General features: G+C 55.4%; 5 protein-coding genes across 5 annotated transcripts in view; 4 read left to right on the forward strand and 1 right to left on the reverse strand.

Annotated features, from left to right (window-relative positions):
• Positions 1–357: 357 nt before the first annotated feature.
• On the forward strand, positions 358–12,144 carry GTF2F1 (general transcription factor IIF subunit 1). The gene is made up of 13 exons (XM_079917555.1): positions 358–697; positions 784–830; positions 1,376–1,448; positions 2,847–3,040; positions 3,862–4,032; positions 8,394–8,578; positions 9,142–9,295; positions 9,385–9,566; positions 9,668–9,741; positions 9,814–9,952; positions 10,137–10,254; positions 10,363–10,563; positions 11,031–12,144. Exons 1-13 carry the CDS (start codon positions 686–688, stop codon positions 11,035–11,037), a joined length of 1,557 nt encoding a protein of 518 aa, XP_079773681.1. The 5' UTR covers positions 358–685; the 3' UTR covers positions 11,038–12,144.
• Positions 12,145–13,204: 1,060 nt separating this feature from the next.
• PSPN (persephin) lies at positions 13,205–13,762 on the forward strand (the record flags this gene model as incomplete). The annotated part of the gene is made up of 2 exons (XM_079917556.1): positions 13,205–13,370; positions 13,455–13,762. Exons 1-2 carry the CDS (start codon positions 13,217–13,219, stop codon positions 13,760–13,762), a joined length of 462 nt encoding a protein of 153 aa, XP_079773682.1. The 5' UTR covers positions 13,205–13,216.
• Positions 13,763–13,882: 120 nt separating this feature from the next.
• Positions 13,883–15,885, reverse strand: ALKBH7 (alkB homolog 7). The gene is made up of 4 exons (XM_079917602.1): positions 15,663–15,885; positions 14,634–14,807; positions 14,422–14,546; positions 13,883–14,243 (listed from the first exon to the last, which is right to left on the reverse strand). Exons 1-4 carry the CDS (start codon positions 15,864–15,866, stop codon positions 14,081–14,083), a joined length of 666 nt encoding a protein of 221 aa, XP_079773728.1. The 5' UTR covers positions 15,867–15,885; the 3' UTR covers positions 13,883–14,080.
• A 922-nt stretch (positions 15,886–16,807) lies between these two features.
• MLLT1 (MLLT1 super elongation complex subunit) overlaps positions 16,808–17,947 on the forward strand; it is a 128,223-nt gene continuing 127,083 nt past the window's right edge. Inside the window, exon 1 of the mRNA XM_079918497.1 lies at positions 16,808–16,924. The gene's annotated coding sequence lies outside the window, so the exon portion shown is untranslated. The remainder of the gene's footprint in view (positions 16,925–17,947) is intronic.
• ACER1 (alkaline ceramidase 1) overlaps positions 16,809–17,947 on the forward strand; it is a gene marked incomplete at its 5' end in the record, with an annotated part of 52,401 nt that continues 51,262 nt past the window's right edge. The window contains one exon of the mRNA XM_079918500.1: positions 16,809–16,924. Within this exon, the coding sequence (XP_079774626.1) occupies positions 16,922–16,924 (3 nt within the window). The remainder of the gene's footprint in view (positions 16,925–17,947) is intronic.

Consider the following 17,947-nt stretch of genomic DNA (forward strand, 5'->3'; position numbering starts at 1 on the left):
CCATCCCCACCTAGGCCCTGACCCCTCCTGGCTCGGTTCAACGTCCCAAGGGCCCCTGGCCCGATCATTTGGCGAGACGATAGGGTTACCCCCGGGGTTAGGGGTAAGAAATGAACCCGAAAGTGGCTCAGGTAAGTGCCGCAGCAGTTGGGTGCGAAGAAGGCCTCGGTTGCTGTGGTAACGCAGCCTCCTCTGACTCACTTCCGGAGCGGAGTAGCGCATGCGCAAACGCGTCCAAGAGCCCACGAGCTGGGCGAGTTTCTCCCTCCCCTCCCAAGATGCCCGCGGTGGTAAGTGGGACGTCACGTGGGGGGGCGTTCCCACGCGGCGTGATGGGGGTTATCGGCGCTATATATTGCGGTCAGCCAGCGCTCCAGGTGTAGAAAGACTTGTCTTTAGCTCAGAGTCGGCTTCCGCGACTCGGCCTGCTGGAGAGCTTCGCTTCCGGTATAGGCGGCCGCGCAGGCGCAGGTGTGGCACTAGAGGCCTCCGAGGTTGACCGCTGACCCAGTGCCGCCTCCGGATTGATTTTCCCAGGATCTGCTGTACCCCGGGCTTGGGGTCTTCTATCGGAGCCAGAGGCCCGACACCTTGAGGGTGGCTTCCGCGGGACCGAGGGACGCGGACCCCGGGGAAGGCGAAAAGGACGAGGTTCGGACCGGTCCCCGACCATCGCCCATCGCCCATGGCGGCCCTCGTAAGTGTGCGGCGAGGCGGTTCGGGGGGTCCAGGTGGTGGGTTCTGTAGCCCCTCCACTCACCGTCCTGCTTTCTCTCCCCTCAGGGCCCCAGCAGCCAGAATGTCACTGAGTATGTCGTCCGAGTTCCCAAGTAAGTCCCTGACCCTCACCTCCCCCTCTTCCCTCAAAAAGGGATTAAAATTTCACGAGCCTCCAGACGTGCCTGGCACCTCCTGATTCTCCTTCCAGGGCTGGGGTTGAGCTGAGGCCTCTGGGGCATCACTTTTTTGAATGGAGTGAATGAACGAGTACATTAATATACAGTAAGACGCAGCCCCCTGCCTAGCATTCCCTCTGGCAGGAATGCCAACTGTGACTCTGCTGGGTGGATTCTTGTTGATCCTGCAAAATTCACTTCCGGGATTTTCCTCCTTCAGGAGGCATTCCCTGCCTGCCCACCCCCCCCCCCCGGCCCAGGGCTGAGCTCCCAATTATCCCCACATCTTGGGTTCCTAGAAATCTTTGTCCCTTTTCTCTGAATGGGCTTGGGAGTATGGATCCCACTTCCCTGACAGACTGGGAACCTCTGGGTTCTTTTATGGGCCCCCAGCATGAGCGCAGGCACAAAGGGCTGAGCCAGGGAGGGTTTACTGAATGAATGAATGATGGAGCACTGCCTTTTCTTGTCCATTCCAGAAATACCACCAAAAAATATAATATCATGGCTTTCAATGCAGCCGATAAGGTCAACCTCGCTACTTGGAATCAGGTAAGTCCTGTTTCTGAGGGCGTGAGAGAACCTGCTCCTGGCCTTGGTGGTTGTAATAGTTGCTTAGTTGTGATAGTGACTAAGGCTTAGTATCCTCAGCTGTCCCTGGGTGGAGATCAGCGATGACTAAGGCCCAGGCTGAGCTGCTGGGCATCCCTGGGGGTGAGATATGTCTGGCCCTGCAGGAGGTTTCTCCTGAAAGGAGAAATTGTGTCCACTGATGGGCATTTTTTTTTTTTTTTCTGCAGTATGTGGGCCTCTCACTGTCGTGGCCTCTCCCGTCGCGGAGCACAGGCTCCGGACGCGCAGGCCCAGCGGCCACGGCTCACGGGCCTAGCTGCTCCGCGGCACGTGGGATCTTCCCGGACCGGGGCACAAGCCCGCGTCCCCTGTAGAAAGGTCTTTGGAAACTGTCTTAGTTTGTAGAGGTTGCTATAGCAGCATACCAGAGACTGGGTGGCTTATAAACAACAGACGCGTATTTATCACAGTTCCAGAGGTTGGAAGTCCAAGATCAAGGTGCCAACAAGACTTGGTGTCTGGTGAGGGTGTGCTTCCTGTTTCATAGCTGGTACCTTTTCACTGTGTCCTCACCTGGCAGAAGGGGGACGGCGCTCTCTGGAATCCTTTATAAGGGCGCACATCCCACTCATAAGGCTCCACCCTCATAACCTAATCATCTCCCAAAGGCCCCACCCCAGATACCATCACACTGGAGGTTAGGCTTCAACAAATGCATTTTGGGGGAATTCCCTGGTGGTCCAGTGGTTAGGACTCCACGCTTTCACTGCCGAGGGCCGGGGTTCAATCCCTGGTTGGGGAACTAAGATCCCACAAGCTGCGCAGCAAAAAAAAGCAAAGGCATTTTGGGGGGACACAAACATCCATCCATAGCAGAAGCCATTAAAGGCTTAGAAACAGAGAATTGTAAAGTGATTTTGCCACTGTGGGGTCGAGGGCAGGTGAAGGGGACGGGGCGGAGGTGAAGGCTGTGGTCCAGGTGAGCCATGATGGGGTTTGGAGCAAACAGGTTTTGAGAAGTGGCTGGGTTCTGGGGTTTCTTTCTTTTTCTTTTCTCTTTTTTTTTTGAATTTTACTTATTTATTTTTTATACAGCAGGTTCTTATTAATTATCTGTTTTATACATATTAGTGTATATATGTCAGTGCCAATCTTTTTCTTTCTAACTTTTCACTGGGAAATAATTTCAAACTTTCAAAAAGCTGCAAAAATTGACATAGTACAGGGCTTGCCCAGATCCCTTCACCCACATTTCACCGAGCGCCTTTTCGCCAACCAGGTGGCTTTGAGTGCCCGCCGCGCAGCTTCGGGGGAGGAAAGGGTGTTGGTGGTGGGATCAGGCCCCCGGATGAGAGGTGTTGCTTCTTGTCCTCCCAGGCCCGGCTGGAACGCGACCTGAGCAACAAGAAGATTTACCAAGAGGAGGAGATGCCCGAGTCGGGCGCCGGCAGCGAGTTCAACCGCAGGCTCCGAGAGGAGGCGCGGAGGAAGAAGTACGGCATAGTCCTCAAGGAGTTCCGGCCCGAGGACCAGCCTTGGCTGCTCCGAGTCAATGGCAAATCAGGCCGGAAGTAAGTGCCGCTCTCGACCCCACTCCGTGGGTGCCCTCGGCTGAACTCTCATGTGCCTGCTGTACGGCGGGGGTAACAGCCCAGGAGTGACAGCTCATCCTCCTGCAAAGGGTTTTACTAGGGTAGATGAGCTGACGGGATGCCCGGGCAGGAGCTCTGAGGGCCGGGATGCCCGAAGCCCGGGCTCTGGTACTGTGGTACCCAGCGAGGGGCCACCTGGGGTTCGGGGGGTGGGGAGGACAGAGGTTAGGGGGATGAAGGGCACTCCGGCAGAAGAGCGAGCACGAAGGCACGAAGCGCCGAGCCCTAGGGACTGTCACAGCGCATGACAGTGACAGGGTGGGCAGATGGATAGGGCGGTGGGCGCCAGGCTGCAGCTGGACTGTGGGTGGGCTGGGGCCCAGGGGAGCCTGAAGGCTGTAGGCAGGGAGGGGGCACGCTGTAAGACTGCCTCCACTTGCGGGTGATGCCAGAGGCCAGGAGGGGGCTGGCAGTGGTTCAGCCCCCAGGAAGATTCTGGAGGCAAATCCGGAGGGGTCTGACTGTAGGGCCCTGTGCTCTTCATGGCCAGAAAGGACCATGACATGTATAATGCAAAGGAACCCTAAGCCCGCTCTGCAAGGTGGGGAGCCGTGCTTTCCAGATGTGGAAATCCAGGCTCAGACAGTCGAAGGGCCAGCCCAAGGCCTTCCAGCCTCAGATTCTGCTGGGAGGACTCAGGTGGCTCTGGAGAGGGGGTAGGCCTGGGGTTGCAGGGGGGTGTATGAGGGTGGGGCTGGTGCCTTTTCCTCTGGCTGACAGTAACCTTGAACTCCATGCAGGTTCAAGGGCATAAAGAAGGGAGGTGTGACAGAGAACACATCCTACTACATCTTTACCCAGTGCCCTGATGGGGCTTTTGAGGCCTTCCCCGTGCACAACTGGTACAACTTCACGCCGCTGGCCAAGCACCGCACGCTCACGGCCGAGGAGGCCGAGGAGGAGTGGGAGAGGTGAGTGAGGGGGCACGACTGGAAATGAGGTGCATCCCCCGAACATCGTTCCCGATTGGGAGCTGGGGACTCAGCGGTGCCCAAGCCAGATCTCACCAGCCCCTCAGGGAGCTCCCAGTCCAGTGGGGGAATGGACATGGGACCATCAGGGATGCACAGGGCGGTGCAAGAGCCAGGGATGGGGGAGTGGCTGAGCTGAGCCCTGGAGCAGGAATCGGCAAGCAGGGTGGGGTCTCCCGGCCTACATGGCTTCCCCCAGGCAGGTCTCACAGCTGGATCAACTGCTGGTAGGATACACATAAAGTAACATTTACCAGTTTTAAATGCACAGCTCAGTGGCATTAAGTACGCAGCCATCCGCCCCCTCCACCTCCAGAACTTTCTCATCTTCCCAAACTGAAACTCTGTCCCCATGAAACACTGACTCCCCAGCCCCTCCCCCAGCCCCCGGCCCCCACCATCTACTTCCTGTCTCTGGATCTGAGTCCTCCCTCTAGGGAGTGGAATCAGACAGTGTTTGGCCTTTTATGTCTGGTTTATATCACTGAGCATGGTGTCCTCAAGCTTTATCCACATTGTAGTGTGTATCGCTGCTTCATTTTTTAAAAATTTTAATTGTAGTAAAAAAATATGTAAAATTTATCATCTTAACCATTTTTAAGTGTACCATTCAGTGGTGTTAAGTACATTTACATTCTTGTGTAATGGAGTTTCATTCCTGTTTTTTTTTTTTTTTCTTCCTTCCAGTTTAATGGAGGTGTAATTGACATCCAGCACTAAGTTCTAGGTGTACAGCATAATGAGTTGACTTACATACACCATGAAATGTTTACCACAGTAACTTTTAGTGAACACCCATCATCTCATATAGGTATAAAATAAAAGAGAAAGAAAAAAAATTTTTTCCTTGTGATGCGATCTCTTAGGGTTTACTCTCAAAACTTTCATATATAACATACAGCAGTGGTAATTAATCATAATCATGTCATACACTGTACATCGCTAGTACTTATTTATCTTATAACTGGAAGTTTGTACCTTTTAACCACCTTCATCCAATTCCCCCTCTTGCCACTTCTGGTAACCACAAATCTGATTCCTTTCTCTGTGAGTTTGTTGGTTGAAGTATCATTGACCTACATCACTATGTTCCTAGTGTACAACCTATTGATTCGATATTTCTATATATTTCAAAATGATCACCACGATGAGTCGAGTTGCATCATCACCATATAAAGATACTGTGTCATCGTTGACTCTGTTCCTATCCTGTACATTTTATCCCCGTGACATTTATTTTGCAACTAAAAGTTTGTACCTCGTAATCTCCCTCACCTATTTCACTCATCCCCTCACTCCTCTTCCCTCTGGCGACCACCTGTTTGTTCCCTGTATCTATGACTCTGTTTCTGTTTTGTTATGTTTGTTCTTTTTTTTTTAATTCCACGTATAAGTACAGTATTTATCTTCCACATCTTGGTTATTGTAAATAGTGCTGTAATGAACATAGGGGTGCATATATCTTTTTGAGTTAGTGTTTTTCTTTTCTTCGGAAAGACACCCAGAAGTGGAATTTGGGATTCTACGGTAGTTTTAATTTAATCTCCATACTGTTTTCCACAGTGGCTGCACCAATTTACATTCCCACCAACAGTGCACGAGGGTTCCCTTTTCTCCACACCCTCACCAACCCTTGTTATTTGTTGTCTTTTGAAAATAACCAGTTCTGACTGGTGTGAGGTGATATCTTATTACAGTTTTTTTTTTTTTTTTTTTTGCGGTACGCGGGCCTCTCACTGCTGTGGCCTCTCCCACCGCAGAGCACAGGCTCCGGACGCGCAGGCTCAGCAGCCGTGGCCCATGGGCCCAGCCGCTCCGCGGTATGCGGGATCCTCCCGGACCGGGACACGAACCCACATCCCCTGCATCGGCAGGTGGACTCCCAACCACTGTGCCACCAGGGAAGCCCTCTTATTACAGTTTGGATTTGCATTTCCCTGATCATTTGTGATGTTGAGCATCTCTTCATGTGTTTGTTGGCATCTGTATGTCTTTTTTGGAAAAATGTCTATTCAGGTCTTCTGCCCATTTTTTTTTTTTCTTCTCGGTACGTGGGCCTCTCACTGTTGTGGCCTCTCCCGTTGCGGAGCACAGGCTCCAGACGCGCAGGCTCAGTGGCCATGGCTCATGGGCCCAGCCGCTCTGTGGCATGTGGGATCTTCCCAGACCGGGGCACGAACCCGTGTCCCCTGCATCGGCAGGCGGACTCTCAACCGCTGCGCCACCAGGGAAGCCCTTCTGCCCATTTTTTAATCAGGTTGTTTGCTTTTTTCATGTTGAGTTGTATGAGTTCTTTGTATTTTGGATATTAACCCCTTATCAGATATATCATTTGCAAATACCTTCTCCCATTCAGTGGGCAACCTTTTTGGTTTGCTGATGGTTTCCTTCATTGTGCAAAAGCTTTTTAGTTTGGTGTTGCCCTATTTATTTTTGCTCTTGTTTCCCTTGTCTGGGGAGACATATCCAAAAAAATACTGCTAAGACCAATGTCAAAGAGTATACTGCTTATGTTTTCTTCTAGAATTTTTATGCTTTGAGGTCTTACATTTAAGTCTTTAATCCATTTTGAGTTTATTTTTGTGTGTGGTGTGAGAGAATAGTCCCATTTTCTCAATACCGTTTATTGAAGAGACTGTCTTCTCTTCATTATATATTCTTGCCTCCTTTGTCGTAGATTTATTGACTATATAATGTGCATTCATTCCTAGACTGTCTATTCTGTTCCATCGGTCTATGTGTTTTTGTGCCAGTACCATACTGTTTTGATGACTGTAGGTTTGTAGTATAGTTTGAGAGCAGGGAGCATGATACCTCCAGCTTTGTTGTTCTTTCTCAAAGTTGTTTTGGCTACTTGGGGTCTTTTGTCTTTTCATAGAAATTTCAGAATTATTTTTTTGGTTCTGTGAAAAATGCCATTGGTGTTTTGATAGGGATTGCATTGACTCTCTAGATTGCCTTGGGTAGAATGGTCGCTTTAACAATATTCATCCTCCCAATCCATGAGCATGGTGTATCTTTCCATTTGTTCGTGTCATCTTCAATTTCTTTCTTATAGTTTTCTGAGTACAAGTCTTTCACCTCCTCGGTTAGATTTATACCTAGGTATTTTTTTCTTTTGGATGCGATTGTAAATGGGATTGTTTTCTTAATTTCTCTTTCTGATAGTTTGTTGTTAGTGTGTAGAAACACAACAGATTTGTATATATTAGTTTTATATCCTGCAGTATCATTTATCAGTTCTAATTGTTTTTTTGGTGGTGTGTTCAGGATTTTCTGTATATAGTATCATGTCATCTGCAGACAGTTTTACTTCTTCCATTCCAATTCGGATTCCTTATTTTTTCTTATCTGATGGCTGTGGCTAGGACTTCCAGTACCATGTTGAATACAGCTTCATTCTTTTTTATTTATATACTACCCATGAATTCTGCTCCTGTTGTTATATACAATCCTAAGACTCTCTTTATTTTTATTATTTTTAAAATTTTTTATAAATTTATTTATTTTTGGCTGTGTTGGGTCTTCGTTGCTGCACACAGGCTTTCTGTAGTTGTGGCAAGCGGGGGCTGCTCTTCGTTGCAGTGCACAGGCTTCTCACTGCAGTGGCTTCTCTTGTTGCAGAGCACGGGCTGTAGGCACACGCTTCAGTAGTTATGGCACACAGGCTCAGTAGTTGTGGCTTGTGGGCTCTAGAGCACAGGCTTAGTAGTTGTGGCGCACGGGCTTAGTTGCTCCGTGGCATGTGGGATCTTCCCGGACCAGGGCTCAAACCCATGTCCCCAGCATTGGCAGGCAGATTCTTAACCACTGCACCACCAGGGAAGTCCCCTAAGACTGTCTTTAAATGCAATCACGTTTTTAAAAACTTTCATCACCACTCTAAATGGAAACACCAGTACCCCCTGCCATTAAAAAGAAGGCACCCATGAACTACAACAAAAGCGACGGATGTGACTGTATCATATGGCCTGATTCTGTTGCCCGAGAGAGGCCCTGAGCCCAAGCGAGGTGCTGGGGCATCAGCGTCGCGTGAGGCCTTCTCCTGAGGGACTCCGGGTAGAGCGGGAACTGAAGGAGGGCCAGCTCTCCCTGTGTGATCTCAGGCTGTTGCTGCCACACCTGTGCGTCCCCATGTGCGGGGTCAGCTTGTCCCTCTTCTCACCTACATGTGTCTGTGGTTCCCCTCTGGGGAATGCCTGGTGGAAGTGCAGGGTGGCACCCGGGACAAGGCCCAGCTGCTGGAGGCGGGCTCTGGAGCCAGGCCCCTTGTCAGCCCCTGCTGTGCCCCCCACCCACAGGAGAAACAAAGTCCTGAACCACTTCAGCATCATGCAGCAGCGGCGGCTCAAGGACCAGGACCAGGACGAGGAGGACGAGGAGAAGGAGAAGCGTGGGCGCAAGAAGGCCAGTGAGCTGCGCATCCACGACCTGGAGGATGACCTGGAGATGTCCTCTGATGACAGCGAGGCCAGTGGCGAGGAGGGTGAGGCTGGCAGAGCTTCCGTGGCTGGGGTGGTCGGCACAGCTGCCTGATTAGTGCCCGGTCATAATTTATCAAGGTGGCTGTGTGATGACTCAGAGAGGTTAATGCCCCTGAAAGGAAAACTTGGTTACTCATGGGCCCCTGGGCCCGGGAGATTGTCCGCTTGGGGAAGCGCCAGGGTTGGTAGGAGGCAGCAGGGAGCCATAGGAAGGCCTCGGCCACAGCCTCAACTGGGGTTTCCAAGGAAACGGCTTAGGACTGGCCAGTTTGAGTCATGCCAGTGGGCTCTGGGCCAAGGCCTGGTCTCTGGCTGCCCAGGTGATACAGGGCAGGGATGGTGGCCCTGCGTGTGAGAGAGAAGGGGGTGGTGGGGGTGTGGAGTCGGGTTGGCCTGTGGGTGAGAGGTGCGCCCCTGGGCCAGCTCTTTGCCTCTTGGAGGAATTGGGGCCGGTCCTGGTGTCTCTCCCCAGAGGGCAAAGGCCCCAGAGACATCAGGTGTCATCGGATACACAAAGCGTGAAGTGTGCCCATCCGAGCCCCTCCCCTTGTCTCCCCTTCCCCAGGCGGCCGAGCCCTCAAAGCCAAGAAGAAGGCGCCGCCCAGCAAGGGGGGCAGGAAGAAGAAGAAGAAGAAGGGGTCAGACGACGAGGCCTTTGAGGACAGTGACGATGGGGACTTTGAGGGCCAGGAGGTGGACTACATGTCCGACGGCTCCAGGTGAGGCAGGCAGGAGGCGGATGTGAGACCCTGGGCCGGCCTGCACACGCATTCCCTCACCCTCTGCCCACTCTGTGCTTGTCTTGCAGCAGCTCCCAGGACGAGCTGGAGGGCAAGCCCAAGGTCACCCAGCAGGAGGAGGGCCCCAAGGGCGTGGACGAGCAGAGTGAGAGCAGCGAGGAGAGCGAGGAGGAGAAGCCACCTGAGGAGGACAAGGAGGACGAGGAGGAGAAGAAGGCGCCCACGCCGCAGGACAAGAAGCGGAGGAAAGGTGGGTGCGCCTCCCCCGGCCGCGGCCCAGGCCCCTGATCTGGGATGGGGCTGGGGGGGCGGGGCCTCCGCTCCTGACGCCCCTCCTCTGGCCCTGCGCAGACAGCAGCGAGGAGTCGGACAGCTCAGAGGAGAGTGACATCGACAGCGAGGCCTCCTCGGCACTCTTCATGGCGGTAAGGCCCAGCCCGGGGCGGGGGGACGGCGTGTCCCTCTCCAGACTCACATCCCCAACTCCGGTGTCCCAGAAGAAGAAGACGCCCCCCAAGAGGGAGCGGAAGCAGTCGGGTGGCAGCTCCCGGGGCAACAGCCGGCCCGGCACACCCAGCACGGAGACGGGCAGCACTTCCTCCACCCTGCGGGCGGCCGCCAACAAGCTGGAGCAGGGTGAGTCGCCCCATCCCGCCCTGCCCGCCTCAGCCTCTTGACCCCGTACTTGCCCTCCCTTTCAGCATCCTGTCTGCCTGCCCCTGAACCCCTTGCACATGTAATCCTGGCATCGCTGGCCCGGGGTTCCCCCAGGGGTCCAGGCTCCCCGCCCCAAGGCTCAGCCCCGCCTCTGCTCCCACAGGGAAGCGGACCAGCGAGACGCCGGCGGCCAAGCGGCTGCGGCTGGACACCGGGCCCCAGAGCCTGTCGGGGAAGTCCACCCCTCAGCCCCAGTCCGGGAAGTCCACTCCCAGCAGCGGGTAAGTTGGCGAGGATGGCAGGAGCAGGGAGGGGGCTTGGGGGGGGGGCCTCGGAGGGGGCCTTGGGGACGGAGGGCCGCCTGCTGACACCCACCTGCCCACCTCCAGCGACGTGCAGGTGACCGAGGATGCCGTGCGCCGCTACCTGACACGGAAGCCCATGACCACCAAGGACCTGCTGAAGAAGTTCCAGACCAAGAAGACGGGGCTGAGCAGTGAGCAGACGGTGAACGTGCTGGCCCAGATCCTCAAGCGCCTGAACCCCGAGCGCAAGATGATCAACGACAAGATGCACTTCTCCCTCAAGGAGTGAGGCTCCCCCAATAAACAGGCTCTGTTTTCTAGAATCCTCGGGCTCTTGATTCCCACACTCACCACCTCCTGTCCCGCTGCCCGTCTGTCACCCCACCCTCTGAGTCTGAGGACCCCAGTGTTTTCTCCACAGTTTACTTCTCTCAGTCTCCAGTCCCCTGCTTCTGAAACCTCTAGAACTTAATCCTCTCCTTACCCCTCAGCCTCCTCCACTGGGCTTCTGCTGGGTGATCTCTTTCAGGTCTTCCTTTGACCAGTTCTGTCTTCAGCTGTGGCTTAGCCACCACCTAAACCATTCAGTACTTAGTTTCACTGTCTGTTTTCCAATTCTCCAAGTTATCTTTGTTTCTTTCTCAGTGCAGCAGGTCTGCTTTGAGTGTCTGGCCCCTTCTGTTTTTGATCCCTTCTTTCACATTTTTAGTTTTAAGCATCCTTGACTTACAGTCTCCATCACACTCACCTAGGACCTGAAGCTCACGGGCATCCTGCTGTATCCTGACTCCTTTTCATGATCTGTTCTCGTGTTTTGGGATCTGGGATGGCGGACTCATGGCCAGCTCGGGCCTCTATCTGTGAGACTCCCGCATGGTCTGCTTTGCAGGCAAGTCCTTCCAGATGGTTTTTGCCTATGCTCCCAGCAGGTGCCCCAGAAGTCCTGTCCTGAGCCCATTTTAGGTGTGGTTCTCAGCTTGTGGCTCTGTCCCTACACGGCGACAAAATCCCAAACCCCCTTCTTGCTGATCTTGGCATCTGGCCCCTATTTTTCAACTTCCCAGTGATGTTTCTGGGGCTTCCGTTAGATGCTTACAAGTTGGTTAGGCGTTTATTTTATCTAGCATTGCTAGGAGTGCTGTAGCAGGAGGGCTTTTTGAGTTCGTGGATAGTCACGTTGCTGGAAGCGGAATTTGGCAGCAGGAGTACTTCTGAACCCCCGTTGGAGGGATCCAGCTGGGGGCAGGATGCCGGCCTTCCGTCTTGCCCAAGCTGGAGACTGCGGGTGGAAAACTTTCCCATCCAGTTCCACAGGCCCTTGGCTGCCGAGTGGGAATGCCTGAGACGCCAGGTTAATTCCTAGGAATGTCCCAGGTCATTCCACCCTCCCTCCCCATCCTTCCGCCAGGCCTTTTGGGAGAGAAGCAATGGCCCCTTGCCCTGGCAATTTCACCCCTGCTCTGCCTGCCACGTGGACCGAGGTCTAAGGCCTCCCCACCAGGCCAGGCCATGTGCCCCGGTGGTTCAGAGCAGGGGTCTTCCATTCAGCTTGACTTGGGTCCAAATCCCACCGGTGTTTCTTAATTCTGGGTGACTTTGGATAAGTGACATTCCCACCCCCCATCTGAAAGTAGTCTCAATAAACAGCGCAAGAAAAACCACACCAAAACCATTGAGGCGGTCCCCTGTGGGTGGAGTTGAGGTCCTCTCCAGTCTCTTGCTGATACAAAAGGCAGCGAATAACCCTGAGCTTGCATCTTGCCTCACCTGAGGAGGATGAGTTCCTGAGCAGGTGTCCTGGATCAGGGATGTGATTTGCACCTTCTGCAGCAAATGCTCAGCGGCTACCGATGTACAGTGCTACCAGCAGGCGTGCCCGTGTCACACACACACACACACACACACACACCCAGCCGGGTGTAAGCACACTTTGATGTCTGCCAATCTTGGGTGCACAGTCTCATCCGAGTTTTAAGCCAGTCTCACCTGCGTGAGATTGAGCACCTCGTCAAACCTCCACAAGCTGCTCGTATTTCCCTTGCCTCAGAAGCTCTCGCAACTGCACAGTGCCAGGCACCACGTTACACACTAAATGCGTCTTCTGTCTGTCCTCCCCACGTGGGAGGGACTCTGGTTTAGCCCCCTTTCACGGCTGGGGATGGAGGCTCACTTCCCTGGGGTGATGGGAAGGGCAGGGAGGTCGCCGGGACCAGGGTGGGGCCTAACCGCCCCTCTGCTCTGATGCCCTCTGACCCTAGGGCAGGACTGAGGTCCCAGGGGGCTCAGGTTGGCCTTCTAGAGACAGGAGTCCCTGCGGGGTGAGCTTCCTGCCCCTGGTGTCCCAGCTCTTGGCTGTCCCCGGGCCTCTCCCCTTTCCTGTTTTGATGCTGGCCCCGCCAGGCCCGGAGACAGGGGCATGATGTCTTAATCCTCCAGGCAGGAGCCACGATGGATTCCCCATCAGCTCACCCACCTGCCAACCCACCTCTTCCCCCTACCCACATCTGCTCTACCTGGTGCGTGACACAGGGGCTACTGAGCCCCAGCACCCTGCCCAAGTGGGGAGAGCCCCCAGTGGGGGACCCACGGGGCCCCCCACCTCTCCCTCCAGATGGCAGGTCGGGTGGGGACCCTGGTTGCCCGCCCTGGGCTCGGCCCTGGCTGCCGCCACGACACTCGTAAATCAGGGGGCGGAGGGGGTGTCGGAAATAGGTCTGTGGAATGTCTGGATGGGGTATGCGGGGGGTGTGCGCCCTTAACTCTTAGAAGGATGTGCGGTGTGGGGCAGGAGGAAAGGGACTGCCTGGGCCCCAGGTGTGGGACGCGGAGGCCTTTGTGACAGGGCAGCGGCCGGCAGTGAAGAGGTTATCTCCGCAGCTCAGGCGGGGGATAAATTGAGGACGCAGGGCATCTCCACCCTCAGGACCTGCCCGTCACCATGGCCACAGGACGAGTCCTGCTAGGCTCTCTGCTGCTCCTGACCCTGCACTTGGACCTCCGCGGGGGCCCTGGGGCCTGGGGGGCTTCGGTGGCAGAGGAGGAGCTCTTGTCTGAGCCAGTGGTGGACAGAGGGACCTGGAGGCCGCAGCTGGGTAAGGACCCCCAGAACCCCGTGCGCTCCCCGACTCCTTCCCGCCCAGACCCTGCCCGCTGTCAGCTGCCCCCTGTCCCCGCAGGCACCCGCCCGCGCCGAGCCCTGGCCGGTCCGTGCCAGCTGTGGAGCCTACCCTTGCCCGTGGCCGAGCTGGGCTTGGGCTACACGTCGGAGGAGACGGTCATCTTCCGCTACTGTGCCGGCAGCTGTCCCCGCGGCGCCCGCACCCAGCACGGCCTGACGCTGGCCCGGCTGCGGGGTCAGGGCCGAGCCCATGGTGGGCCCTGCTGCCGCCCCACCCGCTACGCCGATGTGGCCTTCCTCGACGATCGCCACCGCTGGCAGCGGCTGCCCCAGCTCTCGGCGGCAGCCTGTGGCTGCGGCGGCTGAGAATGCCCGGCCTGGGGCCCTGCAGCCGCTGGAGGAGCTCAGCTGACTTATTTATTGGAGGCTTGGATGCTGAGGCGAAGAGAAGGGGAGGTGGTTTGGGCCGCCAGCAAGGGGCGCAATAAAGGAAACTGCTCCTCCAGCCTCGTGAGTGTGTGTCCTGCCGGGGATGCTCCCGACGGGTGGGCAGGTGGGGTCCCGGGCTTCCCCTGCAGATTCCAGCCCCCCAGAACAGCCGATGCCAGGAAGGCCAGCTTGTCCACTCTCCAACTTTATTCACAAACACGGTGTCTTGAGCAGCTGGGGGGGAGGGCCCCGGGGTCAGCAGGGTGGGGGCAGCTGCCCGGGCTCCCCAGGCCCCATCCCCTCAGGGAGGGAGCGGCAGATCACAGAGATGCGTCGGCCCCGGGGAACCCGACGCTCCCCAAAAAAGGACTCTTCATCCCGAAGGATCTCGTGAGAGAAGTCATAACGGGCTGAACCCCTGCAAGAGAAAATAGAGGCTGTGGCTGGGTGGGGTGAGGGCAGCCCCTGTTCCAGGCAGAGCGCCTGCGGTGGGGGGTAGAGTCTGCTGTCAGGGCTGAAGGAGAGAAGGTGCTCAAAGTGCTGGGTGGGCATCTCAGGAGTTACTGGTGGGGTGGGGGCTCCCTGGCTGCCAGTACCTAAGGATGTAGAGGGAGCCCGGCTCCAGCAAGAGTTCCAGCCACTCCCCTGGCTCCTGGGTGTGCACCAGCCGCATGACGCTGGGAGACAGCAGGGACAGGCCAGCAATCGTGGATCCACAGAACTGGAAGAGGGGACACACTGGCAGGTGGGCTTTGGCCTGGCCGGCTCACCCCCAGCCGGGAACTCCAAGGCACTGGCCTCTGCACACCTTGATGCTGTCCACGTGTGGCTTGATGTACCCCCGAGGTTCCAGGTCCAGCACGTGCACCGAGGAGAGCAGGGTCTGGCCGGGGCCAAAGGCGGCTGCCTGCACACGCTGCAGGATCGACCGGCTTGCCTCTGACCAGCGCGACTTCTCTGTCTCTCGGAAGCCGTGGATGGCCTGCCCAGAGAGCTCAGGTCAAGCCTGGAAGCTCCCAGGGGGGAAAAGGGAAACTAAGGCACATTGTGGGGCTAGGGTGGGTTGGGGGAGAGGGTGGTGGAAGTGCAAAGCAAAGGCCTGGTTTTTCCAGCATGACCCTTGACCCCACCCTCAACTCACAACCTTGGTCCTATCTACCCCATGATGCTGGGTCTCAGACCCCAACCCTGACCCATCTGGGTCTGGCCTTAGTCGTTTTTTAAAAAATATTATTTATTTTTGGCTGTGTTGGGTCTCCGTTGCTGCCCGCAGGCTTTCTCTAGTTGCGGCGAGCGGGCTTCTCATTGCGGTGGCTTCTCTTGTTGCGGAGCACGGGCTTCAGTAGCTGTGGCGTCTGGGCTCAGGAGTTGTGGCACATGGGCTTAGTTGCTCCGTGGCGTGTGGGATCTTCCTGGACCAGGGATCGAACCCCTGGCCTCAGTCCTTTCTACCCACCATCAGGCTCCAATTCAGTCCCAGATGCCGTCCCTAATGCTGGCCCAGCTTCAATATTCACAACATGATCCCACCCAACACCAGGTCCACCCCCAACCCGTGACCCTCCCTCACTCCCTCCACACCGTTTCCGCCCCTAACTTTGGTCCTGTTCCCCAAACACCCCTCAGTTCCAGGTTCTGCCTCCTGTTACGACCCTGCCCTCATGTCCAAAGCGCTCTCCCTGCCCGCAAGGCCCCTCAGCTTCAAGACACTGCCCCCATTCCCAGGTCCCGCCCCCAGATGTAGCCTCGCCCACCCCAGGGCTCCACTCCCCGTCCCGCCCCTAACGTCCCAGGTCCCGCCCCGCTGTGGCTCCGCCCCCAGCGCCAGCAGCCTCACCGCGTCCCAGTGATCGTACTCGTATCGACGGCGGCGCAGCTGGGGTTCCAGCTCGCTGCTCAGTGTCTCCTCCTCGGCCGCGCTCAGGAAGCCGGGCCGTACCACGGCCGCGTCCCGTAGGCGGCTTAGCACGGCCGGCCCCGAGCCCCGCACCCAGCCCTGCCCGGCCACGCTCCGCAGCGCTAGCCGCCCACTCCCGGCCATAGCCCCGGAGCCGGGTCGTGGAAGCTGCCGGGGTCAGGAGCACGCCCCCGCCCCAGAGCCATTGGCTGTGGTTACGCCGAGTCCTTCCAGCGATTGGCGTTTCTCAGAGTCCCGCCTCTCGCTCAAGGCTACTGGTTGTTACTCGGCTCGCCCTCTCGAGCTATTGGCTCTCCCCATAATCCGCCTCCTCTCCCGCGGTATTGGGCGCCATCGACCGCAGTGACTCAGACTAATGGCTGTGCCTAAAGTCCGTCTTCCAGAGGGCGGGGCGGCGGTGGGCGAAGGCTTGATAGGGCCGGGGGTCAGAGGTCAGGGGTCATAGAAGGATTGGGCCAAGGCTAGAGGTTAAGGGCAGAGTACAGCTAGGCTGAGATCTAGGGGTCAAGGGAGTGACGTCAAGGCTGTGATTATGGGCTGGGGCCAGGTTTGTGGAGTTAGGGGATTCAGTCAAAGGTCAAAGCGAGGCGCCTCCCGTTCCCCCTCTCTTTACTGGGTCATTCCCACCCCCATACAAACAGGCTGGCTCCCAGCTTAAAAACAGGACATAAACAAAAGATCCTCTTCCTTTAATGGTAGAATTGTCATGTCACCATTTTGCAGGCCTTATTGGAATATTGGTGGTTCTAGACAAGGACTCTCATTCCCTCCTAACGTCATGAAAGAGGGACAACTGGATTTAATGTGCCTCCTGCTAGGAGGCACCCTCAACTGAGAGGTCATTTGCCAAAAAGCGGAACGTGAATCCGATCAGATTTGTCTAGATTCATACACCAGGTTACCGGAAATACCAAGGACAGAATCACATCATCAAAATTCAGACAGAGGGAAAGTCCACAAGACAAACAACGATGTTTCTCCAACCGGTGAATTTCAAGGAAAGAGAAGAAAAAGAGGGAGAGATTGAGAGATTAAGGGGAAACCTGCAGTAATAAGACACTTAAAGATTTATCAACCAGCGGCAATGCCTGCACCTTATTGGGATCCTGATTGGAACAAACTAAAAAAAAGAAATAGCGACAGCCAGGGAAATTTTGACATGGGTTGAATATTCGACCATGGTAAGTGTTGTTATTTTTTTAAAGTTTGAAAATGATATTGTGGTTGTCTTTTTAAAGATTCCTTATCCTTTTGTCTATTTATTTATTTTTTTAAATTTTTACAGGTTTTTTTTTTTTTTTGCGACACTGCTTGGCATGTAGGATCTTGGTTCCCTGACCAGGGGTTGAACCTGTACCCCCTGCAGTGGAAGCGTGGATTCTTAACCACGGGACCACCAGGGAAGTCCCTATTTACTTATTTATTTATTTAGTTTTAGCTGCGTTGGGTCTTCGTTTTGGGGGCCGGCTTTCTCCAGTTTTGGCGAGCGGGAGCTACCCTTCATTGCGGTGCACAGGCTTCTCATTGTGGTGGCTTCTCTTGTTGCGGAGCACGGGCTCTAGGCACTTGGGCTTCAGTACTTGTGGCATGTGGGCTCAGTAGTTGTGGCTCATGGGCTCTAGAGCGCAGGCTCAGTAGTTGTGGAGCACAGGCTGAGTTGCTTCACGGCATGTGGGATCTTCCCGGACCAGGGCTCGAAAACCCGTGTCCCCGGCATTGGCAGGCAGATTCTTAACCACTGCGCCACCAGGGAAGTCCCCATATTTATTTATTTATTTATTGGCTGCGTTGGGTCTTCGTTGCTGCACGCGGGCTTTCTCTAATTTCAGCGAGCAGGGCTTACTCTTGGTTGCGGTGCGCTGGCTTCTCATTGCAGTGGCTTCTCTTGTTGCGGAGCATGGGCTCTAGGCACATGGGCTTCAGTAGTTGTGGCACACGGGCTCCGTAGTTGTGGCTCGCGGGCTCTAGAGCGCAGGCTCAGTAGTTGTGGCGCACGGGCTTAGTTGCTCCGTGGCATGTGGGATCTTCCCGGACCAGGGCTCGAACCCGTGTCCCCTGCATTGGCAGACGGATTCTTAACCACTGAGCCACCAGGGAAGCCCCCCCTATTTATTTTTATTTTTTTTATTTTTTAAATTTGTTTTTGGCTGCGTTGGGTCTTCGTTGCTGTGCGTGGGCTTTCTCTAGCTGTGGCAAACGGGCTA

This window comes from Stenella coeruleoalba (assembly GCF_951394435.1).
Source record: "Stenella coeruleoalba genome assembly, chromosome: 3".
Taxonomy (NCBI): domain Eukaryota; kingdom Metazoa; phylum Chordata; class Mammalia; order Artiodactyla; family Delphinidae; genus Stenella; species Stenella coeruleoalba.